The 26,450-nt window shown below is 44.4% G+C and overlaps 1 protein-coding gene across 10 annotated transcripts; it reads left to right on the forward strand.

The window, feature by feature from the left end:
• Positions 1-74: 74 nt before the first annotated feature.
• Positions 75-24,965, forward strand: EARS2 (glutamyl-tRNA synthetase 2, mitochondrial). Of its 10 annotated transcripts, XR_005213679.1 has the most exons (11): positions 75-257; positions 2,785-2,940; positions 6,372-6,561; positions 10,218-10,690; positions 11,796-11,904; positions 15,592-15,745; positions 15,864-15,994; positions 18,418-18,580; positions 19,372-19,477; positions 20,456-20,565; positions 23,255-24,965. XR_005213679.1 is itself a non-coding variant. In XM_037815267.1 (10 exons), exons 1-9 carry the CDS (start codon positions 119-121, stop codon positions 19,453-19,455), a joined length of 1,599 nt encoding a protein of 532 aa, XP_037671195.1. In that variant the 5' UTR covers positions 75-118; the 3' UTR covers positions 19,456-19,477; positions 23,255-24,965. The 10 variants fall into 10 exon arrangements, 7 of the variants coding, with proteins under 7 accessions (XP_037671195.1, XP_037671194.1, XP_037671193.1 ...); XR_005213677.1 differs by having other exon boundaries at positions 19,372-20,659; XR_005213678.1 differs by having other exon boundaries at positions 19,372-20,565.
• The last annotated feature ends 1,485 nt before the right edge of the window (positions 24,966-26,450 follow it).

Here is a 26,450-nt window from a genome sequence, read left to right on the forward strand (position 1 = left end):
GCAAGGAGCCTGCGCCTTTAAGGGGGCGGGGCGGCACTCGCTGTGGCGAAGGCGGATTGGTTGTGAGGAGTCGCCGGAAGGATGCAGGGGGACGCCCACCTGGGCAGTTCGACTCCACATGGCGGCGCTCCTGAAGAGACTGCTGCAGCCCGGGAAGCCCTCGGCGGCCTTGGGAAGCCCCATGGGACGGCGCGAGGCCAGCCTGGGCTGTAATCACGGGACTGCGGTGCGAGTGCGGTTCGCTCCCAGTCCCACAGGTAACCTTGGTGGATGTGATGCTGTAGTCCGTGGGCCCTCTGTCCCCGCCCCCCGAATGTTCTCGAACAAATCCCGCCCCGTGGAGGCAGAGTCGGCGGGTAGCGCAAGCCCCCATTTTACAGAGGCAGAAACTGAAGCGTACAAGCGGAAATGATTCGCAATGCAAAGTTTTGTATTTATTGTCTTGTAACATGTCTTCCAGTCTCTCGTGTATTTATTAAATATGCATTGGGCACAGATTGTGCCAAGCACTATTGTAGGCAGTAGGATACAGTGGTCATCGAGAACGTTAGGACCTACATTCTAGTGGTCTCGACAAACACATAATAAAGTAAAAGTAATTTTAAGAGAGTTGCCTGTGCTATGCGGGAAATGAAGGAGAGTAGGGGACCGAGAGGGTTGGGTAGAATACCCGGTAAGCACCTTGTCGAGGTGATGATACTTGGTCTGAGAACCTAATGACACAAAGGAGCCAGCTATGTGAAGCCTATAGGAGGAACCTTCTGGGCCGAGTAAGTTGCAGGTACAAGGGCCCTATGGTGAGTGTCGATGGAGCTTAAGCAAGCCAGAGGAAGTGTGGGAAAGCAGAGAGAGGCCCATAGTATAGCCTCTTGGAGATCTTGTCAGCGTTTGCCTATCAATTCCCAAGATTGTTTTGTCACTCAGGCTACCATGCCTCTCATGGTGAACCCAGGTTCAGCATATAAGGCTACATTTGTGTCCCCAGCCCAGCTGCCCAGGATGACAGGATTTTGGCAGACAGTATAGTGTACAGCATTACTTCTCAAGCTAACCGTGGTGAAGGACTGGTTTATGATTTCTGATCATGTGGCTCAACATTTTTTAAAAAACCGTATAAATGGATTACTAGAAAAATAAAAAGTAAAAGATAAAATACAAGCCAATTCCTTCTTATCAGATTCGACAAACAATTATGTTGAGTTTCTAAAATCTTACTCTCAATTTCTGTACTTGTTCGGTTAAGTAGCACTTGTAGAGATTAGGGTCAAAATTTCTAGCATTGCCACTTCTAGCTGTACAACTTGGGCAAATTACTTAACTTCTCTGAGCCTCAGTTTTGCATTCTGTCAAACAATGCTAATAACAGTGCCTGCCTCATGGAATTGAGCTAATACAATGTGAGGCCCTTAACAGGGTCTGGGACGTATAGAAAGCACTTAATTAACAGTAGCCTCCTTTATTATGATTATAATTCTCATTTTCTTGCAATTTGTGGGAAAAAGCCCATGTGAGAAAGTCCGCTAACTATAGACTGATAAAAGAATTATCAATAGCATAGATCGTTGTAATAGCTAAAAGTAATTAACGGTGTACTTTGCTCAGCACTGAGGCCTCACAGTAACCGCATAATGGTTTTTGAGGAACCTAAAATTCTTTCAGAAGAAAGAACCTCATAATTCTTTCACAGATGAGGAAATTGCAGTTCATGAGAGTTAAGTGCTCAGGGGTAGCGACTAGTAAATATTGGATATTGAAACCAGGTTTATTGGATGTTAGAGGCCTTGCACTGGGCCTTCTGTCTCCTGTCTCATGGAATCCTGAGGCCCACGACGACTGACCACCACTGGTTTTGCTGTGGCTTCGAAATGACTAGCCCAACATATACAATCTGTGTTGAACCAGGGCCTGCCTGACCTCAGAGGAGCTTTTCTACTCCATACATGGAAATGCAGACAAGCTCATATGGAGACTTAGAGCCAAGGACTTGGCCAGAAAAGGTAGGGTGAGGGGGAAATGACAGCCCTGGGAAGATGTTACTTTTAAGTTTTCAGTTATCTCTGCAGGAATGATGAAAAAGTAAAATCTTACGACTTTAAATGCAGGGGAAGAGATGTATAGTGGAATACTTTGTGGTTAGTCTTTAAAGCCAGCACTTAAGGTAAAAATATTACATGGGCAAAATTACTTTGAAAAAGCCCTCATTTGCCTATTAAATACAAATGTGGATTTGTACGTAAAAACATATACAGTAACAGTGATATGTATATGTAAACATATAACATGGCTAGTTGTGTACAGTTAGTGCAAAAGGTGCATATGTAAAATGTGATTTTACGGTATTTTGATTTGTAGTTAACTGATGTGGCCACAGCATGCCGTTGAATTTGCATAAGTTAAATTTATGTGTGATATGGCTTCAGTAAGTAATTCTCTGTTCCTCCTTTGGGCAAAACTTTGCCTTGAGGAGCTCACTGCTTTCAGGGCTGTCTTAATGTCAGAGTAGAGTGACTGGTACAGTTTGGAAGACTTGGAGTTTTTTACAAAATGACGTGCTTCAAAACTTGGGTGATCTTTTACTTCTGGGCTGAGGGACTGAACAAGTCAAATACCCCAATTCTCTTCTGTGGTGATCTGACTGTCTGGATGATGGCTGGAGATATTAGATAGGTGTAACTTTGAAATTCACTGGGATATTCTGATTTAGGCAGAGCTTACTTACCCCTTGGCTGAGGCCTGACAGCAGCTCTTCCCTGTCTTGTCTTAGCTATTCTCTTCTTCCACCAGGCTTCTTGCACCTTGGCGGCCTCCGCACTGCCTTGTACAACTACATCTTTGCCAAGAAGCACCAAGGGAGCTTCATCCTGAGGCTGGAGGACACAGATCAGACCCGTCTTATGCCAGGGGCAGCGGAGAATATTGAGGATATGCTGGAGTGGGCAGGTGAGGCTGGAAGGAAGGAACAAAAGAACAGGGAGCAGGGCAAGAAGCCTATAGGTCTTCTGTTGGAGCTCAGGATGGAGAATGAGGAATTCTTGGAGAAATGGGACACTTGTGCTTGCCTGAAGCGACAGGTGCCACTCAAAAAGATGTTGGAGCTCCCTGAAGAAAAGCTTTAAGCCTGTTTAGAGATTCCTGTTCTTATCTCAGAATCTCAAATCTAATCCCTACCAGGGCCAGGCAAGGAACACAGGCCAAGTGTAATACAGAGTGGAGGGGCGAGGCCTGTGATGAAAGGAGAAAGCATGCCTCATCTGAAGGTGACTGTGCCTCTGAGCTCCAGCCCCTTATACTCATGTGGGAATGCTGGCTAAGCTTGTCAAATCTACTTTTCCAAGGGAAGCCAGAAATTCAGATTTTTAATGAATATTTCCCATTGTTAAATCTGGGCTCAAATTTTTTTTTTTTTAAAAACCACATCATCCAAGCCAGGCAATATGTGTGCAGCCTCTGAAGTCGATCTTCTTGCGGGAAGTTTAACCCTGTGGACACCCAAGCATAAGGAGAACAAGGAAGAGTGTTTTTGTGTGTCCTGGGTCAACAGTTGCCCTCCCATAGGGACAAGTATGACTGGAGAAGGTTAAAATCCTAGTCTAGAAAAATACGAAGATTGTTTTGAGATGCCTATTCTAATCTCAAGTAAATTGTTCAGTAGACTCGGGTTTCTAAAGGGCAGAAACCAGTTTCATTTCTGGATTTTGTTACCCAAGTTATAACAGACAGTCAAGATTAGTTGAATAAAGGAATTCATTCAACAAGATCACCTACAGTGACGCAGGTACTGTTGCAGGTGCTGGTTATACAGCATTGAACAAAGACCCTACCCTCAGTAAGTTGAAGGCAGATAAACAGATTAGTTAACTTGTAACATGACATTAAGTGATGATAATGCTATGGGAGAAAAGCATAAGGGAGCTCAGAAAAAGGGTTGCTCCTTTACATAGGGTGGTCCCTGAGGGGGTGATGGAGCAGAGACTTGCATGAAGTGAGGGGCCAGACCTGTGGTTAGCTGGGGAAGAACATCAGAGGCAGACGGAAGAGAGGTGCAAAGGTCCTGAGGAAGGAAAGTGCTGGGTGTGTTTGAGGAATAGCAAGGAGGCCCGTGTGGCCCAAACACAGCAAGCAAAGTGACAGGAGATATGAGCACAGGGAGGTTGCTTGGGAGCCAACTCATGCAGTATTGTGAAGGCCAAAGTCTGAGCTTCGATTTCATGGAGCACCTGCTACCTGGCAGTTCCTGTGCTAGGCATGAGGGATAGATTGATGAGAAAGCCTGGCAGTCTCGGCTTCATGGAGCTCCTGGTCCAGCATGATTGTGTGACCAAGGCCTGCATCCCCTCAGCCCCACTCCCCTCCCCAGCGTTATGGCGAGGCAGGGGCACAAATCCTGACACCCCATGGAGGCTGACATCAGCAGCTTCTCATTTTGAGGGTCACCCTTCACCCTTTACTTTTTTTTTTTTTTTGGACATAATCCACCTAACATAAAATTCACCATTTAAAAATATACAGTACAGTGGCTTTTAGTATATTCACTATGTTGGACAACCATCACCGCTATCTAATTCCAAACATTTCTGGAATGTTCTGTATCTATTAGTGGTTTATCTTTGTTCCCTTTCCTTCCATCCTCTGGCAACCACTAATTCACTTTCTGTCTCCATGGATTTGCCTATTCTGGACATTTCATATAAATGGAATCATGTAATATGTGGTACTTCGTGACTGGCTTCTTTCACTTAGCATGATGTTTTCAAGGTTCATTCATGCTGTGGTGTGTATCAGAACTTCATTCCTTTTCATTGCTGTATAACGTTTCATTCTATAGATATATATACCACATTTTGTTTTTTCATTCATCAATTGATGAACATTTGGGTTTCCACTTTTTAAGTGTTATGCCTAATGCTGCTGTGAACATTTATGTGTGAGTTGTGTAAATGTACATTTCCAGTTCTTTTGGGGGAATTACTCTCAAACCCTAGGGCACCCCAAGAAATGTTGAACATGTTAAAGAGACTTGTTTAATGTTAGCTAAGGAAAGGGACCTCCAAACTTACCTAATCCAACCATCTTTTCTGACAAATGAAGAAGGCACAGTGGGATGGGGGATAATACTAGTAATAATTGCAGCCCAAACTTACTGAGCATTTGGCACATGCTTAAGCTGAGTGTCTCATTCTTGCCCCAAGATGACCCCTCATGAGAAAGTTACTGTTTGTATCCTTCTTTTACACTTGAGGAGCTGGAGGCTCTGAAAGGTTAGGTGACAGCCCAAGGCCTCAGGGAGGGCGAGTCGGGTCTGAAACCCGGCCAGACCCTGGCCTGTTTGCCTCCGGAGTCTATGATAGTGTCCGGTTTAACCAAGCTAACCATGTCCTTTTCTTCCTAATTCATTTGAAAGCTTTCTGGGGGCAGAAACTCCATCCTCCAGTTCTTTGGGGGACCCTGTGCCCTCTACTGGAAACATTTCCAGTTAACTCTATCTTGAGTGACCTGAAGAATTGGGCCTTGGGTGAGGATTTGCATATATTAAATTCCTCTTAATCTAACATCATATGTTGAGACTGTACTACAGGTTAGCCATTGGGCTAAGCACTTTGTAAACACTAATGGGTTTAGTCTTCATGATCACTGCATGGTAAACTGTCAAGCTCCACTTTCCAGAGAAGGAAACTGAGGCTTATAAAGGCTAAGAAACCCCAAGAGGCAGTGCTGTGAGTAGTTAAGGATGTGGATTGTAGGGGAAGATAGCCTGGATTTAGATCTTGTTCTGTCCCTTAACCTTGGCCAAATGATGTAACGTAGCACTTCGGTGCCTCAGTTTCCTCCTCACAGAATGCAGGCGATGCCAGCGCATACCTGGTGGGTGGTTTTGAGCCTTAGCCAAGACCACAAAGCATGAAAGCAGTCTGGCAGGCTCTTACTCTCACACATTTTCAGCTTTACAGGATCTCTGGTCACAGTTCATAAGTGGCAGAGCCAGGAGTCCAGCTAGGATTTAATGGGCTGTGCTCAGAACCATGCTGATTTCTCTTGAATCAGCTCTTCCCAAGCCTGGGCTGGTTTCTCCCTCCCCAGGAGAAGGATACATGGAGAAAATGTGTGGTTGAAGTCATGGGTTGTACAGCCAGCCCACCTCACTTTGAATTCTTATCTACCAAGCAAGGTAACCTTGAGCAAGTTACTTAACCTTTCTATGCATTAGTCTTTTTATCTGTGAAATGGAAATTGCAGGAGTGCTGACCTATAGCTTGTTTTGAGGGTTGGGTTAAAAGCTTTAATATATGCGTAAAGCACTTCAAACAATGCCCGGGAATAGGCCCTAGGTACCTCGTAGCTATTAATGATTATTCTCTTGGCCTGTGTTCCAGGCATCCCCCCTGATGAGAGCCCCCGCCGGGGAGGTCCTGCTGGCCCCTACCAGCAGTCTCAGCGACTTGAGCTGTATGCCCAGGCCACAGAAGCTCTGCTTAAGACCGGAGCTGCTTACCCCTGCTTCTGCTCACCACAGCGGCTGGAGCTCCTGAAGAAGGAGGCTGTGAGGAACCACCAGACGCCCCGGTAAGAGCCCCAACCTGTCACCCATGCCTCCCCCAAGTTGGGTATTTGTGTTGTCTACTGCTACGTAATAAATTGCCCCAGAACTTCCTGACCTAAAACAACACATGTTGATTATCACACAGTTTCTCTGGGTCAGGAGTCCAGGTGCAGCCTAGCTGGGTCCTTTGGTTCAGGGTTTCTGTCAAGGCTTCAGTGATGGTGCCAGCAGGGCCTGAAGCTACCTCAAGGCTCAACTTGGGGAGGGGCCGCATCTAGGCTTCTCTCGTGAGGCTGTCTGCAGGCCTTGGTCCCAGCTGGCTGTGGTCTGGAAATGTCAGTTCCTTGCCACATGGACCTCTCCACAGGGTTCACAAGATGGCAGCTGGCTTCCCTCAGAGCAAGCCAGCCAGGGAGAGAACAAGACAGAGCAAGATGGCAGCCAGATACTTTTTGTTGCTTAATCTTGGAGGTGACATTCCATCACTTTTGCCATGTTCTTTTGATTAGAAGCCTGTCACTGGGCCAGCCTGTACTCCAGGGGAGGGGACTGAATACTTAAGGGGAGAGGGGGTTATTGGGGGCCACCTCAGAAGCTCCTACATTGGTTCTCAGGTAGTAATATCTAAAGTAATTTTAATTGTTTTTTTGGCGTAGGTAAAATTTTCTAATGTTCAATATTTAAAAGATACAGAAGGATAATATATTGAAAGATCTCATTTCCACCCCTGACTCTGGCCACTCAAGTCTCCTCACTAGAGACAACCTCTGTTAGGATTTTCTTGTCTTTTCCAGATATTCAGTGCAGACACTGGCAAATATGTATTATTGTCTTTTTTCCTTATTCACACACAGCATACAAATATTGTGCAACTCACCTCTCTCACATACTACCTTGAGGATTAGTCCATATCAGTACATAATTTTTATGCTTCCATGGCACTTCATTGTATGGATTTGCTATATATTTTTTTTCTTTTTTTAAAATTCTTGCTGTGGTAACAATATACAGCATAACATTTCCCATTTTAACCACTTTCAAGTATACAACTCTGTGGTGTTAATTCCATTCACAATGTTGTGCTACCCTCACACCATCCATTACTAAGCTCTTCCGTCATCCCAGACAGATGCCATAATTTATTAATGAATCTCTATGTCAGCTCTAATCTTTTCCTATACCAGAGGGAGCTGTGGTGAATAACCTTACCATACATCATTTTGTATATGTGCAGTGTGTTTGGTGGATACATTCCTTATTGTGGAATTGCTGGGTCAGTTTGTAGTTTGGATAGATTCTTCCCTTTGGCCCACTACTGGTTTGCACCCCCATCAGCAGTGGTGACTTCACATTTAAGTTCCAGTTACTGCATTCAATTATTTGGACAGAAGCTTGGATGTCTGTAGAAGGTCATGACATTCACTGAAGTGTTGTTTTTATTATAAACACTCTACTTATCCATTGATAAGAGATAATTTTTAAAAATTACAGTCACACCCTCTCATGGAATACATGCAGCCATTTACTGATCAAACACTTAGCTCTGTGCCAGGGACTGTGCTCACAGCTTTACATCTGTGTATCAGTTAGGGTGCACTCAGATAAAAGTGGCCTAAACCAGAGCTGCTCACACTTCATTGTGCATTTGCATCACCTGGTGTTTCGGTTTGCTAATGCTGCCATTATGCAAAATACCAGAAATGGTTTGGCTTTTATAAAGGGCATTTATTAAGTTAAAAGTTTACAGTTCTAAGTGTCCAAGCTAAGGCATTAACAAAATGATACCTTCACTGAAGAACGGCCGATGGCATCCGGAACATCTCTGTCAGCCGGGAAGGCATGTGGCTGGCATCTGCTGGTCCTTTGCTCCTAGGTTGTATTTCAAAATGGCTGTCTCCAAACGTTCTTCTGTCCGCACCTACAAGCATCTTTCAGCATCAGCGTCAGCTCTTAGCTCTCTGAAATAGTCCAGTGAATTAATCAAGACCCACCCTGAATAGGCAGGGCCCACACCTCCATGGAAATAATTCAGTCAGTTATCACCCAGTTAGGTGAGTCATGTCTTCATGGAAGCACTCAATCAAAATGTTCCTCCCAACAAGATTAGGTTAAAAGATCATGGCTCCTCTGGGATCCATAATAGTTTCAAACCAGCACATCTGGGAATCTAGTTAACATGCAGTTTCTGGCTCAGTGGATCTGGGCTAGAGCCTGAGATTCTGTCTTTGTGACAAGCTTCCAGGTCAGGTTGATGCTGGGGCTCCACAGCCCACACTTCGAGTAGCCAGAGCATGCACAACACATTTATCTTCTCACTCTACAAAAATATGGAGGGAGGTGACTGCAGGATAATACCAGCAGCTTAGAGACATCAGGGCTCTATTTTGCCTTCTCCTGACTCTCTTGATTCCCCCTCTCAGTTGCCAGTGGCTGCAGCAGCTCCAAGCACTCTAGCCCCGAAGGACAACATCCAAAGAGGAAAGAAGGGGGAAGGTGTGAGGGGAGGTAGCAATTTTTCTCCTGCGTCTCTCTTTTCCTTGTGCTCCCTCTAGGGCGCATATATGCACTCTCTTGCACATTTTCTCTATCTTTGTCTCTCATTTGGAGAGAAAACCTTTCCCAGAACCTTAATCCCCTGTTCTAGTTTGCTAATGCTACCAGAAATCAAAACACCAGAAATGGATTGGCTTTTAAAATAAAAGGGGGTTTATTTGGTTACAAAGTTATAGTCTTAAGACCATAAAGTGTTCGTCAACAGAGGGTGCCTTCACTGGAGGATGGCCAGTGGTGTCCGGAAAATCTGTGTTAGCTGGGAAGGCACGTGGCTGGCGTCTGCTCCAAAGTTCTGGTTTCAAAATGGCTTTCTCCCAGGACGTTCCTCTCTAGGCTGCAGTTCCTCAAAAATGTCACTTCAGTTGTACTTGGGGAGTTTGTTCTTTCTTAGCTTCTCTGGAGCAAGAGACTGCTTTCAACGGCCGTCTTCAAACTGTCTCTCATCTGCAACTTCTCTCTCAGCTCCTGTGCTGTTCTTCAAAGTGTCCCTCTTGGCTGTAGCAAGCTTGCTTCTTCAGTCTGAGCTTATACAGTGCCCCAGTAATTTAGTTCAGACCCACCCTGAATGGGTGGGGCAACACCTCCATGGAAATGATCCTACCAAAGGTCTTGTCCACAGTGGATTAACGCACATCTCCATGGAAACACCCAAAGGATTCCAAAATCTAATCAACACTAATATGCCTGCCCACACAAAATTGCATCAAAGATAATGGCATTTTGGGGGACATAATACATCGAATTGGTACATCCCCCAACTTCCCAAGCAAACATTTCTTTTGAGTGTCATTGACTAGGGTGGGCCACAGTCACTGGCTGAGGGGATGGGCTTACATGGTTGGCTGCACTGAATGTGATTCTACCCTTTGAACTGGGCATTTTGACATTTCCTTGTTGTGAGGAAGAAGGAGAAATGGCTGGCAGGTAGGCAAACATTAGTGGCTGCCCTAATATGTTATATCATTTTGTTTTCCCTCCCAACAACCTTATTCTTATTCCCATTTGTGAATGATAAAACAGCTCAGGGAGTTAGATGACTAGTCCAGGGTCACACATCTGAGACAAAGCGAGGACTCATGCCCATCATCGCTACTTGTAGCCACTGTGCTGCTCTGCATCCCAACAGGTATGACAATCGGTGCCGGAACCTTAGCCAGGAGCAAGTGGCCCAGAGGCTGGCCAGGGACCCCAAGCCTGCTATCCGCTTCCGCCTGGAGGAGGAGGCGCCAGCCTTCCAAGACCTGGTATACGGCTGGAATCGGCATGAAGTGGCCAGCATAGAGGGAGACCCGGTCATCCTGAAGAGTGATGGCTTCCCCACGTACCACCTGGCCTGCGTGGTGGATGACCACCACATGGGCATCAGCCACGTGCTGCGAGGCTCCGAGTGGCTTGTCTCCACCTCCAAGCACCTGCTCCTCTACCAGGCCCTGGGCTGGCAGCCACCTCGCTTTGCCCACCTGCCCCTGCTCCTCAACAAAGATGGCAGCAAGCTGTCCAAGCGGCAGGGAGACATATTCCTGGAGCATTTTGCTGCTGCTGGCTTCCTGCCAGATGCCTTGCTTGACATCATCACCAACTGTGGTTCGGGGTTTGCAGGTACCCATCATCTGCGCATAGCAGTATAAGAATGTGGGCTTTGGTTCAGGCAGACCTAGTCGTCAGTCCCAGCTTTGCCACCTACCAGCTGCATGTTCTTGGGCAAGGTCATTATTTTATGCAACAAATGTTTATTGAGCCAGACTTGGTGTTGAGTGCTGGAGCTACAACAGTGAACAAGATAGATACAATCCCTGCCCTCCAGGAGCTTGCAGTCTCTGAACCTCAGTTACCTTATATGTCAAATGGGGATAAGTTTCTACCTCATAGGTTAAGTTGGGATTGACTGACCTCATGAATGTATATTGCCCAGCATGGTATCGGCCACACAATAAGCACCAGAAAAATTACAGATACCATGATAATTCCAAGTGTATTACTACTATGATGACAAGTAAGTACTCTAACAGTACTACTAGTAGGAAGAACTCTGATTTATTTCAAACTGAGGTCTTACTCTTGGCCTAGGACTTGAGGAATCACCAAATAGGATTACCTCTTTGTGGAGGGGATTTCTGAAAATATGGCAATAATTGCCTGCTTACCATTTTCTTTGTTCTTTTCTCATTTAATCCTCAAAACATCCTTAAGAGGTAGCAGTTTCTTATCCCCATTCTTGGTAAGAGGATTGTGAGGCTCAGAGAGGTTGAGTAACTTGCCAAAATCACACAGCTAGGAAGGGACAGAGTAGAGGCTAACTTTAGGCCTGTGCTTGACCATCGTGCATACTGACTGCATGGGGTGGAGTTGCTCCTCGTGAGCAGCAGCTCCTAGCACAGCGGTGCTCAGACCCCATCCCAAACCAATCAAATCAGAATATCGGGTACCACCAGGCACTGGGTGTGTTGTTCTTGCAGCTTACATCTTAGAGAACAATTAGGGTTCTTTTAGCCTGATTGTTTTCAAACATTTTTCCTTAGTAACAGAACCCTTTCTGAAAATGAAAGCTCATTTGGGCCCTTGATATATAAAATAGCTAGATGTCAAATCACTTTGGTCCAAGTGAAATGAGCCCAGAGCTTGCTCCCTCGGCCTCCCTTGTGTCTGAAAGTGGAAGGAGAAAGGGAGGGAGGGAGCTGAGTGGCTAGGCCTGTCTCACTTGCAGAGAACCAGATGGGCCGGACCTTGCCAGAGCTGGTAGCACAGTTTGACCTGACCCGGATTACCTGCCACTCTGCCCTGATGGACCTGGAGAAGCTCCCAGAATTCAACAGGTGGGTAAGGAATATAGAACCTGCACTTAGAAAAAGGCTTTTCCCCACAGCAGAGGGTATGGTGTGGTAATAGTAGACTCAGGAGTCACACACACTGGGTTTTGACTTTGGGCTCTGATGTCTAATAGTTGTGTGACTTTGAGTAAGTTACCTAACCTCCTTAAGCCTCCGTTTCCTCTTCTCTAAAGTGGGGCTAATAACGGTACCCACCTTATGTGATTGTTGTAAGAATTAAGTTAAGTGAAATGTTGCAGGAAAGTACTTTGCACGATGCCTGACACACAGAAAGTGCTCAGTAAATGGAAGGTGTTCTGGTTTACTGAAGCTGCCATTATGCAAAATACCAGAAATGGATTGGCTTTTGTAAAGGGTATTTTTTAGGTTACAGATTCACAGTTCTAAGGCCATAAAAGGGTCCAAACTAAGGCATTAACAAAAAGTTACCTTCACTGAAGAAAGGCTGATGGCTCCAGAACACCTGTCAGCTGGGAAGGCACGCAACTGATGTCTGCTTGTCCTTTGTTCCTGGGTTCTGGTTTCAAATGGCTTTCTACAAAATGTCTCTGGGCTTCTGTCTCTCTTAGCTTCTCTCTCTCAGCTCCTGTGCACCCTTGCTTATTCTCCCAGGGTGTTTCTCTCTAAGCCTCTGGGGATCCTCTCTAAGCTTCTCCGGGACAAACTCTGGGCTTCATCTCTTAGCTTAGCATCTCCAAACATCTTTCTGTCTGTATCTCTAAGCATCTAGGTCTGTGTCAGCTCTTAGATTCTCCTGTGGGCAAACTCTGGATTATGTATCTTAGCTTCTCTCCAAAGTATCTCTCTCAGCTTCTCTGAGCTCCCTCTCTCCATGTGCTCTCTTAAGGGACTCCAGTAAACTAATCAAGACCCACCCTGAATGGGTGGGGTCCATCTCAGTGGAAATGATCTTATTAAAAGGTCCCACCCACAATAGTTCTGCCCCCACAAGATTGTATTAAAGAACATGGCTTTTTATGGGGTACATAACTGATTCAAACCAGCACAGGAGGCATTGTTTTTACTGTTACCATTCTGTTCCTGGCCCCTCCCTCGCGTGGATTGTGTTAACAGGCAGAGTCCGGAGAGGGGCATCTTCATTTTGGATTCACCCCACTCACCCAGCCAGCACAGTTTGAGCACCATGCGATGGCGTCTATTTTCTGTATCTTGTGTTTGCTATTGCAAGTCCCTTCACTTGAAAACCTCCCAGAACAGTCATAAGTCAGATGATTGTTGAAATGTCAGTCTCAGTGCGTTAGCTGTAAAGCCAGCAGACAGAGGTGCCCCTGAGGGTGGCCTCATGGCTGTTCTCTTGGACGCTGCCTGTGGGACAGGCTCTCCTTGGCGCTTTGCTTGCCCAAGCCCTGAGAATGCACATCAGCTACAGGTTGTTTAAGGATATCACTTTATTTACTTCTCCCCTCAGACCCAGGAGGTCAGTTGTATTATTTTGCCCTATTTTACATATGAGAAAACCGAGAGGTACAGAGGTAAGCACCTAGCTCAGGCTCCCACAGCTTGTCAATGGTGGGCATCTCTTTAATGGGGCATCACTGCAATTCGTTCTTCCTGCCTTTCTTATCCCCCCCCCCCCCCCCCCCAAAGCATGAGGGGTACCCGGAAGGAAGACAGAAGTGGGGCTTTTGCTTGGTGTGAATCAGGGAAGGCATGGAGCTTTGGGATTGATGCCCACCAGTTTAGTATGGCCAGAGCATTATCTGGTTGTCTTTAGATGTTTCTGGAACCAGGCTGCTGCTGAGATTGTTTCAGTAACGGTACTAAAGATAGTACCAACAATTGTCATAGTAGTAGCAGTACTAGTGGTGGTGGAAATAGTAATAGTAATTAACATCAATAGCAAGTGCTTACTATGTCCAAGGCTTTGGACCTTAAATGTATTATCTCAAGCATGGCCACTGGGTCTCTGATTTTTTTCTTTCTTCTGTCAGATGTTACTAAGGAGGTCCTAGGAAGAGTTTCGTACCACTCTCATGTGTTTGTCTTAATACCTTTTTTTGAAAAAAAAAAATTATGTTTTTTGGCCAATCTGTGCTTCAGATAGCTCCCCAAAGGATCTCATCCTTGCACCCTCTGACCTGCATACCTCTTTTCAGCCCCGCTGCTGGCCTTGCAGTCAGTCCCTTACATTTCTTCTTCAGGATGGCCCTGTAGGGGGGGCCCTTTTGTTATCCCCACTTTATAGATGAGGGTCCCCAGGCTCTGAATGGTTATGTGACTTGCTGGCAAACACCTGGCAGGCTGGGGTTCACACTCAGGGCTGGCTGATTCCAGCACCCATGAAATGCCCTCCCACACCTTGCTGCTTCCCTTTCTCCTATGTCAGGGACAAGGAGCCAGACATCTGCAGAATGGTCTTCAGCCCTATAAAATGGAGCCTTGCATTTACTCTCCCTCTTTGGTCTCTCTGATACTGCCAGGGGCACCCAGGGAACTGAGGACTGTTAGGTCTGGTGTTAGAAGAATTCTGGAAAGGAGAAAATTTGAACTGACAAGATAACCCAAACTTTTGAAACTATGCATCCTTAATTCAAAGGGCCCTACCCTCTGGACTGCCGCATGAGTCTGAATCTGAGAAATCTGTGTTCTTGACATCTCTTTTGTGCCAGGGCCCCAAAATTCAACCTAGGCTGTGAGGCAAACACTCACAGATTCTGCTTTGTAAACTCAGGTGCCTGTAGCATAGGGCACGCAGGTAATGCTTTAGTTTCCTTGGCTGCTCAAGCAAATACCATGCAATGGACTAGTTTAAACAAACAGAATTTAATGGCTCACCATTTGAGGTTAGGAAAAGTCCAAATCAAGGCATTGTCAAGGCGATGCGTTCTCCCTGAAGGCTGTGGTATTCAGGGGCTGGCTGCTGATCCTTGGTCCTGGGCTCTGCTGTGACGTGGCAAAGCACATGGCAGCCTCTCCTGGCCTGTCCCTTCTCTTCCAGATTCTGTTAGTATTCTTCTAGATTCTGTTGCTGTTCAGCTTCTGGCTGCTCCCTCGGTGGCTTTTTCTCCCTGTCTGAATTTCAGTCTGCTTATGAAGGACTTCAGTAATAGGATTAATACCCATCCTGATTGAGGTGGGTCACACCTTAACTGAAGTAACCTCACCATCACACCCACAGGAACAGATTACATTTTAAGAACATGTTTTTCTGGGGTACATACAGCTCCAAACCACCACAGGTAGCATAGGGGAGGGAAGCAGGCCAGGGTCAGAGTCATCAGGGAGTGGAGGGACTGCAGCAAATGGGCACGCTCCTGTGGGTGTCACCTGGGCTGCCACCACTCTGCTCTAGCTGACTGAAGCTGAGGGGAATGAGAGCCCTTTGCAGCCAGATCTTCTGATTTCCCAAGAGAAACCAGGACTCTATTGGTATATGAACTCTTCCCTTTTCAAATGTCAACTACCATTTTTTAAATTCTGAAAACAAAACATTTTGCCAGATGGCTTGGGGCTCTCAGGCTACCTGTTTGTGACCTCAGATAGATCTCTTTTATTCTATAAGTAAGTGTAGAGAAAATTCTGCTCTGAGCCTTCAGGAGGGAGGGTTCACATGACGTGTCATTCTTCAAACCCCACCCCCTCCCCTGGGGAGACAGGGTTGGGTGGGCTGGAGATTCCAACGGCAAGGCTGTCCCTGGGCCTCTCCTGCAGACTGCACCTCTGTCAGCTGGTGAGCAGTGAGGCCCAGAGGCACCAGCTGGTGGGGAAGCTGCAGGCCCTGGTGGAAGAGGCATTTGGGAGCCGGCTGCAAGACAGGGCAGTCCTCGACCCGGCATACATGGAGAGGATCCTTCTGCTGAGACAGGTATGGAGTTGGGGAGCTCTGGGAGGCTGAGGTTGTGGGTGGGCGCCCTATTCCTGCCCCCGCCCAGAGGGTTCAAAGCCCCATCCCGAATGCACTCAGTGACTGCCTCTTCCCCCAGGGTCATATTTGCCGCCTGCAGGATTTGGTCTCCCCGGCATACTCCTACCTGTGGGCTCGCCCTGATGTGGATCAAGCACGGCTGGGTGCCATCTCAGAGGAGGTGGATTCGATTGCCAGGCGGGTGTTGGTGTGAGTGCCTGCTGGCTAAGCTTAAGGTTCTGTACCCCCCTCCCTCCTCCCTCCCTCACCCCACTTATTCCAGGACGTGGCTCTTGGGCTAGTAACTTGTCCAAAATAATATAACTACTTAGTTGGAGGGGCAGGGATTCTAACCCAGACAGGCCGGGTTAATAAGCCTAGTCACGTTCTCTATTGCTTCTTCCTGTGTATAAAGTGCTTGGGCAGTGCCTGGCGCCTAGAAACTGTCATTCTGTTATTATATATTTTTGAAGAGGTAAGATACATGCACATGGCAAAAACCCAGATAGTACCAGAGGGTTTATAGCAAAAATATATCTTCCCTTTTATCTAAGCCCCTGACCCCTAGTAGAAAGGCACCCACACTCAGCCGTTTTCTGCATATTCAAGGATATGTATATATAATTCTATTCTAATTATTTAATTTCATCTTTTGAATATTAATACATTCATGATTCAAAACCTAGAGATTGTTAAAAAAAAAAAGGGGGTGTGGACATAGTTAAAAGTCCTTTTTAATTCTTGTCTCTGTCTGCCCCCATTCTAGAAAGTTTCTACTATTCTTAATAACATTTAAATAATCCTTATTTTCTATGCCTTCCTCCTTTTAACAGTAACGCTGTCTTGTGTCTTGTCTAATATATCTTTAGATCTCTCCAGTACTTGGAAAGCATACTCATTCTTTTCTACAGCTAGACCTATTCCTTGTATTACTTTATCATCATTTTACTCATCCCTTCCCAATGGATTCTTGGTTGTTTCCAAATTTTGCTGTTAAAACAATGCTGCAATGAATAGCCATGCTTAGGCATCATTAAGCAGGTTTGCAAGGGTATCTGTTGGATAAATGCTCAAGAGCTATTAATAATAATAATAATAATCTTTTAATTTAGGATTTTCCATGGTAGGGACCATTAGCTCTAATTCACCAGCACCCAGTGGCTTTATACCTAGTCCCTGGTGTGGATTAGATTTCCAAGACACTCTGGGGCTCCCACTCAAGTCAGGAACGCTGGCACCCAAATGTTCAGAAGCTGCTGGATCTCTCAAAGTGCCTTCTGTGCCTGTGCCAAGCTCAGAGCCTGCTCTAACGTGTCCTGGGCTGCCATGGTTGACTGCCTGGGTGGGGCCTGTCACTCTTTTACCAGCTGCTCACAGCCTGATTTCCCATGACAGCATTGGAGAGTATCTGTTTTTTCCCAGAATTACATTTTATATTTTCAGTATTTCCTTAATTTAGTAAATATCAGTCATCATGAAGCCCAATTAATGATGCAATAAGAATAGTTACTTTTGTATTAAATTGAAGCTTAATTGCTTAAGTACTCACAGTTAGTAAGGAAATTGGCCTGCACTAATCAAATCACTTATGAACCCAGTTTCCTAAGCTGGAAACATTCTACACTGAGTGGGTCTTTGGAATGGAGGCATTGGGGAACCTGTTACAAGCAGGCATTGTCAGAATTGGCATCGTGGATCATCTGCACCAGTGAAAATCACCAACCTCAGTCACTTTTCAGTGTCTACAGTTTGGATCGCTGGTGGTAATTTAGGGAAACTGGGAAGTTGCAGTGGAAATATACTCACCTCCACCCCTTCTCATCTCTTGCTCTAACTCAAAATCAAGGCTGGGGCAAATTTTTTGCAGTTCCAACTGAATGGAGAATTTCTTTTGAAGCTCAAACATGGTTTTGGGAGGGGATCTCAGCCAGATGGCCAAGAAGGTTGGGGATATTTTTTGGCCATAAGACTTTAGAACCTTAAATGCATCAGCTTGTTGGCTTTCCCAAAATTACCCAGCAAGCTGGTGGCAGGGCTATTTACTGGAGCCAGGGTCTCCTGATTTCCTTCTTCCTGCTCTCCTATACTACAGCCCAAGGAAGTCCTGCTCTTCAGATAATTTCCCAGAGCACTTTCTTCTTACATCCAGTGTCCAGTCCATTCTTAAGTTTCTTTTTAGATCTGAGCGCAATGTCTCTGAGTTCCTAGATACAATAAATATCAGCTAATACTTTTTTTTAAAACCCTCTTATTGAAATATAAGATCTAATACTTTTGAGTACTTACCATGTGGTCAGGCACTTCACTTAGCCCTTCACAAGTTTTAACTCAGCACAATAGTGCTGGAAGGTACAGCACTATTATCCCCACTTGACATTTGAGAAACTGAGTAAATCCTCTTATTCCAGTACACTCTTAGTTCACCATAATATGCCCACTTGCTTGTGTTATCTCTATATATGTTGTCCTTTGTTGTTTTTCTTCCCTAATAGGAAGTTTTTTTCTTGGATGGGGGAGGGAGGTGGTGGAGATGCCCCCCTCACCAGGCCTTAACATTGATTGTGCTTATATAGTGGCTGAGCAATAATCCTCTGAAGTTCTCCCTCTCACCGATTCGCCTTTGGCCCACGCAGGCCCCTTATACACTGGCCCTCTTCTAGGCTTTTTGAAAGACCAGGTATGACCTTAACACAGGATGAGCTGAGTGGAGAACTAAAGAAGCTGTCAGAAGGTCTGGAAGGCACGAAACACAGCAATGTGATGAAATTCCTCCGAGTGGCACTCAGTGGACAGCTGGTGAGTGAGCAGATGGGCTGGACTGTTCCCCAGAGCCCCTCATTTATCCATTCAGCTAACATTTACCAGTAGACACTAAGCTTGGTCCACGAAGCTGAGTGAAGCATGATCCTGCCCCTCATTTAGTCGTTCAGTAGATAATATTTATTGGTCATCTACTGTGTGCAGGCACCTTGCTAGGTGCAATGGATGCAGTAGTGAACGAAACACACATGCTCCCTGCCTTCATGGAATTTGCCTTTTATTGGGGGTAACAGACAAATAAATAGTTTGCTTTATATGAGAAAAATAGGATCCTGTGACTCATATTCCTCCACAGAAATTAAAGACCCATAAAATACAAGCTCTGCTCCTTGGAATGCAGGCAGCAGGGGTGGGATCGGGCTGGCACATAAGTTCTGCAAACTGAGGCTGAATGGTAGTTTCCTAGGTAGTTTAGGGCAATAAGGTAATGGTTTTTTGGTTGGTTGGTTGGTTTTGGGTTTTTTTAAAGTTTTTATGGTGGTAACATACATCCAACATAAAATTTCTCATTTCAGTCACTTTCAGATATATAATTCAGTGGTGTTACTCACATTCAACAATGTTGTGCTACCATTACCACCATCCATTACCAAAACTTTTCCATCACTGCAAACAGAAACTGTACCAATTAAGCATTAACTCCCAATTCCCCACTCCCATCCCTGTCCCTGGTAACCTATATTCTAATTTCTGACTGTGAATTTGCATATTCTAATTATTTCATATAAGTGAGATCATACAATATAGTTTTCTCTTTTTCTTCTTAGCAAGGACCCCCTGTGGCTGAGATGATGGTATCCTTGGGACCAAAGGAAGTACGGGAACGAATACAGAGGGTGCTTTGCAGCTAGTGAGATGCCCAGGACTGTGGAGGTAGCTCTAGAACCCAGATGCTTGGAAGCTACCTTTGACAGAGAGGAGAAGGGAGATGTGGGCCGACTAGGAAGTTTGTGGAACTAAGAATGGAAACAAAATTCCTGGGTGTGTACACAAGAGCGTTTCTGGCTCTGCAGCAGGCCCATCCTCATCACTCAGTCAAGGAAGTTCAACCCCATCCCATCTCCTTGGCTCTGGAGGGAAAAACCTCGTGTAGGTTTTTGGGTACCACGTAACACCGCAGAGGCTAGAAGTTTATTCACAGAAACATCAGCATCACAGAACAGTTCGCATGTCCAGAATCTTCAGCAGCAGTCTGGGTTCGTGGATCCCAATTCTTAGGCCCTGTTTGGATTTAGAGCAATAAAGGATGACTGACACAGCGGGGCTGAACTGGATGTCAGCCTTTCTCTGGGGAATTTCATGGGGAAGAGTCACTCATCTGCCAAGGGTGAGGGCTTGTCATTTATATTACTTTCATCCTGGGACCTGAGGCAGCCTGCCTTCCATTCTATGAAGGCTGTCTGTTCCTCCTTTCTAGTTCTCCAGACCTGGTCCTTGTACTAGAGATGATTACCCTACCTTTTTTACATCTTTTCTTCATCTCTACCTCCTCCTTCCACCTATTACTTGTAACTCATTTTCCGAGGGTTTCTGAAATGAGATGTTTTTCTTGGAGTCTTAGGTGAATGGGAATAGCTAAAGTGAAAGGAGGATGGTGGCTGGGTACAAAGACCACTTCAAAGCTTCCAGGCTTCCTAGAATGGCAGCCATCCTCCAAGGTGGCCCCCAGTGATCCACCTCCTTGTATTCACACCCTCATGTAGTCCCTGTCCACACTGAATAGGGCTGACTTGTGTAACCAGTAGACTATCAAGGAAATGACAGATAACTTCTGAGGAAAGGTCATATATATATTGCACCTTCCTTCTTATTCTCTTGTATCCCTTTCTTCTGGGGGGAGCCAACTTCTAGGTCATGAAGACACTCCAGCAGCCCTGTGGGGAGTACCATGTGATAAGGAACTGAGACCGACTGCCAACAGCCATTTGAAACAGAGCCTCCAGCCCCAGTTAGGCCTTCAGGTGACTGCAACCCCAACTGACTTCTTGATTGCAGCCTCATGAGAGAACCACCCAGCTGAGCTGCTCTCTTCCAGATTTCTGATGCTCACAAATTGTGAGATAATAAATGTTTATTTTTTAAAGCCAGTTGGTTTGGGGTAATTGATTACTCGGCAATAGATAATGAATACACTCTTTTTGCCAAGGGGAGTAGGGAGAGGGGATTAAAGAGTGTTGAACCTTATAGAATGCTAGTCTTTGCTTGCAGACAACATCAGGTAAGGTTCTTTGGTTGCAAGCAATAGAAATCAACTCACTCTATGGCTATGGGAGAGTCTTGGAATGTCTGGAAAAGTCAAGGAACAAGGTCTTGAAAAAGACAGGAATCAGGGAAGTTCTGGTTATCCAGGTAGCAGAAGCTAATGGCCAAGGAGCAGAAGGATTCAATGGTCTGAGTTTTTCAGTGGGCACATGTGAACTAGAACTTTTTTTTTTTTTTGTCGTTTCTCTGTTGTTCTGTGTTTTCCCCTTCAGTTTTGGATGACTCTGGTAAAGATTCAAATTCTAAGGGCAGAGTGTCTGTTTGAGCTAAATGAGGTCATGTTGCTATTCCATAGCTGGGAATAAGTAGTCCCACAGGGATTATATCCAATGGAGGAAAAGTGGTTCCCAACGAGAGCTCAGGGGCTTATTTCAGAAGAAAGGGCACAGAATTGTTGTCTGTTTTTCCAGACAACAGGTGTCAACCACAGAAGGTGACACAAGAATAATAATACTTTTGATTTATTGTGCATGTACATGAGCCTTAACCAATTCCATGGTTTCACATTACACTTATAAATGCTATAACCCGTCATCTCATTAAATCTTCACAACTCTGTTGAGAGCTACTATTACTATACTTCTGTTATAGACAGAGAAACTGAAGGTAAGAAAGGCTAAGTAGTTTTTCCAAGGTTATAGTATAAAACAGATATAGGATTTCAACTCAGGCCTATGGCAATCCAGAGCCCATAACTACTAAGTGGCATCGGAGCCTCTGCTGCAAAGACATCAAATAGCAGAAGGTGTGTAGAAAGAGACTTCACACATTTTAAATAACCTCAGGTCCATCCCCCAATTTTTTTTTTCATTTTTTATGCAGTTTTTTTGAGATATATAATCTGTCCAAGTCTACAATCAGTGGCTCACAATATCGTATAGTTGTGCATTCATCACAATTTTCAAACATTTTAATTACTCCAAAATAAAGGGAAAAATGTAAAAAGAAAAAAAAGAACACCCAAACCATCCCATACTCCTTATCTCCCATTATTTATATATTTTTATCTATTTTATTACTCATCTGCCCATACAGTGGTCAAAGGGAGTGTCAGTCACCAGGTTTTCACTTTCACCTGGTCACATGATACAAGCTATATACTTATACAATTAGCATCAAGAATCAAGTCTCTCCCTGGCAGCGTGGGACGTGACTCCCTGGGATGAGCCTGGATCCGGCATCGTGGGATTGAGAAAATCTTCTGGACCAAAAGGGAGAAGCGAATGAAACAAAACAGTTCAGTGGCTAAGTGACTTCAAAGGGAGTCGAGAGGTCACCCTGGAGGGTGTTCTTATGTTCTATATAGATACCCCTTTTTAGTCTTTAATGTAATGGAATAGCTAGAAGGAAATACCTGAAACTGTCCAACTGCAACCCAGTAACCTTGATTCTTGAAGACAATTGTGTAACTGTAGTTTACAGGATGTGACTTTGTGGTTGTGAAAACCTTGTGGCTCACACTCCCATTATCCAATGTATGGACAGATGAGTAGAAAAATGGGGACAAAAATGAAAAATGGGGTGGGATAGGGGGATGGAATGTTTTGGGTGTTCTTTTAAATTGTTATTTTTATTCTTATTTTTATCTTTTTGGAACAATGAGAATGTTTAGAAATTGTGGTAATGAATGCACAACTACATGATGGTACTGTGAACAATTGATTGTACGCTGGATGATTGTATGGTATGCAACTGTCGCAATAAAAGTAAATTTAAAAAAAAAATCAAGTCTTCTGGGTTACTGTTAGACAGATTCAGGTATTTCCTTCTAGCTATTCTAATACACTAGAAACTAAAAAGGAGTATCTACATAATGGATAAGAATAACCTCCAGATTGATCTCTCAACTATTTGAGATCTCTCAAGCACTTAAGCTTTATTTTGTTTCATTTGTTCTCCCCCTTTTGTTCAAGACAGCATTCTCAATCTCACGATGCTAAAGCCAGGCTCATCCCTGGGAGTCCTGTCCCTCACTACCAGGGAGACTTACACAGCTGGGAGTCATGTCCCACATAGAGGGGAGTGTGGTATCTTTATTTGCAGAGTTGGCTGAGAGAAAGAAGCCACATCTGAGCAACAGAAGAAGTTCTCTGGGGTTGAGTGACTCTTAGGCAAAATTATTAGTAGGCTTAGCTTCTCTTTTGCAGGGATAAGTTTCATAAGGGCAAGTTCCAAGATCAAGGCTTGACTATTAAATTGGGATTTCTTAACACTTGTGGGAATATCGGGAATTCTCCAGGTGAGGAAGTTTAATATTTCCATATTTTTTCCTAGTCCCTCAAGGGGACTTTGCAAATACTTTATTATTTTCTGCCCAAAATACTCTGGGGTGCACTGGGGTATCATATTAACCTGTACAGAATAACAAGTTATCTTTCCCCATTCTAGGTTCCATGCAGACATGTTTAAAGACTGACCATAAAGCCTGTGGCATCTGAGGCAACCACAACTGGAGGAAGATGGCAACGGCACGACCCTAGCCTCTCACATAAAGAAACCATTTCCTGGTTCACAGGCATCTGGGTACCCCCCACTTAATACTCTTTTGAGAGAAAAGAGTGCACCAGGGAGACTATATGTTGTTAGAGGCTCCTCCTAGGAAAACAGAGGAATGAGTAAAATAGGAGGAGATACCCTGAATCCATCTCAGTAACCTGTTCTATCTTGTCAGCCAGAGACATGAACACTTACTGGACTTGTTTGCATCTTGATCCATCATAGTAATTTAGGGAACTTATCTGATGTTGATGTTCTGTGAAATCATTTATGATCACCAGGAGAGTATGATGACCTAGCCAAGGTCCCAAGTGAGTTCCTAGATGGCAAGGGCTACACTTTTTCCTTTTCATATATTTTAATGAGATGTGGGGCAAGGAGGTGAGCTGATGAACCACAACCTGTCTTTTGAGGCCACAAGAGTTCCTGCTTTGGAGTCTGGGTCTAGGGTAGAAACATAAGGGAAGTAATAGCATGTAGAAAATAATGGAGTTATAGTGAGCCTGATGGGGGAGGAAGGAAACCTGGTTTGGTGGCACACAAGACCTCAGCAAAAGTATGAGCCAGTATCCATGCAGCCAAGGCACCCTGAGCCATTCTCTCAGGGTGTTCCCCACCCCAGTCTCTCCTCACGACCTACTGTGACCTTTCTCTGCATCAGGAATACATACAGCTTTCCTCCTCTCCCCTTAAATATCATTTACCCATGACACTCCCTCTCACCTTTCCACCATCCAACTCCATCATCCCTGAAAATGCATAAATATCAGCTCCATGGGGTTAAGTCTGGAAAGTGCTGAGCTTCCCTCCCTACTTTTGCCTACTTGGAGGGGGTGTGGAATAGGAAAGGCTGAGCAGTGAACCCACATTCATGTGGCACAGCAGCTACCCTATGGTGCATTTGAGAGCATCCAAAATGGTAAATGAAACTGATAGGCAGTTTACATTTTTATCATGAAAATAATTTTGTATGCAACATTCACAACACTGAAAAAATAGTTTAAATAAAAACAAAATAACTTTTGACTTTTACTCTGCAAATAAATTTGTAAACCACTCATAATGTAACAGTAAAATGACAGTGTGCACATCAGATCCAATAAGAGAGTGTGTGTGTGCAAGTATTTGGGGGCATGTTCACCTCAAAGACCATAGGTGCCAAGATGACTGTGGGAGGCAGTCTCACTGAGCACAGTGGGCTCACTCTCGTAGGGAAAGATTGTCTCAAGGGTTTAGTGTTTACCTTAGTGAAACAATTTTTACCTATATTTTTCTGGGATCTGTGGGCAATTTTCTCCTCCAGCAGGCCACATCTTTCTATTTCCTAGACTTTGTTCTCTAGTTCTTTGAGTTGATTAAAGGAAGAGTAGCAAGGGAAAATATCAGTAATATTAAATGCCAGTGGACCATCCTTCTAGCATAATCTTGGGACATGGTGGTGTTTTGTTATCAGTATTAAATCTGAATTATCATATTTGATATATCATATCATATCAAAAGTTAGTTATAAATGACTTCCAGGGGTGTAAATCTCCCTGGCAACGTGGGACGTGACTCGTGGGGATGAGCTTGGCCTTGGCATCATGGGCTTGAGAACGCCTTCTTGGACCAAAAGGGGGAAGAGAAAATTAAACAAAATAAAGTTTCAAATAGAGTCAAGAGGTCATTCTGGAGGTTATTCTTATGCATTATGTAGATATCCCGTTTTTTAGTTTTTAGTGTATTAGAATAGCTAGAAGGAAATACCAGAAACTGTTGAACTGCAACCCAGTAGCCTTTATTCTTAAAGATGATTGTATAACTATATGGCTTACATTGTGTGACTGTGTGATTGTGAAAACCTTGTGGCTCCCACTCCCTTTATTCAGTATATGGTCAGATGAGTAGAAAAATGAAGACAAAAAGTAAATGAATAATAGGGAGGGATGGGGGTATGGGATGTTTGGGGTGTTCTTCTTTACTTTAATTTTTATTTGTCTTTTTTTGTGTGTGGTAATGAAAATGTTCAAAAATTGATTATGGTGATTAATACACAACTATACAATGGTACTGTGAACAACTGTACACTGTGGATGACTGTATGGTGTGTAAATATAGCTCAATAAAATTGAATTAAAAAAAAAACTGACCGTACAGGTTATATTAGAAAGCATGCTACAGAGAATATAAATTCTGTACCAAATAAACATCTCTTAAATAACAGTCAAAACTCAGGAACAGATATGACTGCTGTAAGAGCTTGCAATCTACAAAGTTTACAACAAGCCTCATTGAACACTCCACACTCCTGCATCGTCAGTTGCCCATTTATGTTTTCACCACCACAACCTATATGAGAACAATTCCATTTCTGCAGCGTTAATTCTCTAGTTCTCAAATGTTCAAGATTCATATATGAAGCTTCTCTCTAGCAGATGGGTAGTTCAAGTGTCCACTATATTTCTTCTCTTTCTTCAATTTGGCATTTGCAGGGTCTTTCTCCAATATATATCCTCCTCCAGAGTTTCAGACAATTCAAATTGTCCTTTTTTGTTGTTGAATCTCTGGAAAGTTTTCAGTAGCTGTTTACATCGCCATGTTGCTCCATCCCCCAATATTTTTGAGAGTCAGTAAAGCACAGTGGTAAAGAGCAAGAAACTCACACTAATTAAACCAAGAAAGGAATTTATTGACTGAATTAAGACTCTTACCTGTCCAAAGGGCAGGACTTCTAGCTGGACCCAAAGGACTGGATCTGTACCTGGAAATCTTTTAGGATCCAAAGCAACCACTCTCTGGATATCTGAAATTGAAGTTTCTCACATCTGCCTCTGTCTGTTCACATCTCCTTATGCAGGCTGGCTTCCTCTTCATCTCTGCATTTGGCCAACAATTGCTCCAGCCTTAAAGCTAAGCGATCTCTCTCCTCCTAAATCACCAAATAACTAGTATTTCAGGTCCAAATTCCCAAGAGGGAATCTGATTGGCCTTACTTGGGTCATCTGCCTACCCCTGCTCCAATCAACTGTGGCCAGTGGGGCAGAATCATGGAATACAAATATGGCAGCAGGGGGCCCACTAGAGTGAATGGGAAGAGCAGTTCCTCTCC

Source organism: Choloepus didactylus, chromosome 21 (assembly GCF_015220235.1).
Source record: "Choloepus didactylus isolate mChoDid1 chromosome 21, mChoDid1.pri, whole genome shotgun sequence".
Classification (NCBI taxonomy): Eukaryota; Metazoa; Chordata; class Mammalia; order Pilosa; family Megalonychidae; genus Choloepus; species Choloepus didactylus.

Bases quoted from the DNA above. Each gene is read 5' to 3' on its own strand.
- EARS2 (XM_037815267.1), top strand. From the start codon at position 119: ATGGCGGCGCTCCTGAAGAGACTGCTGCAGCCCGGGAAGCCCTCGGCG. The intron at 10,691-11,795 runs GTACCCATCATC...TCTCACTTGCAG, and splicing joins CTGTGGTTCGGGGTTTGCAG to AGAACCAGATGGGCCGGACC. The intron at 11,905-15,591 runs GTGGGTAAGGAA...CCTCTCCTGCAG, and splicing joins AAGCTCCCAGAATTCAACAG to ACTGCACCTCTGTCAGCTGG.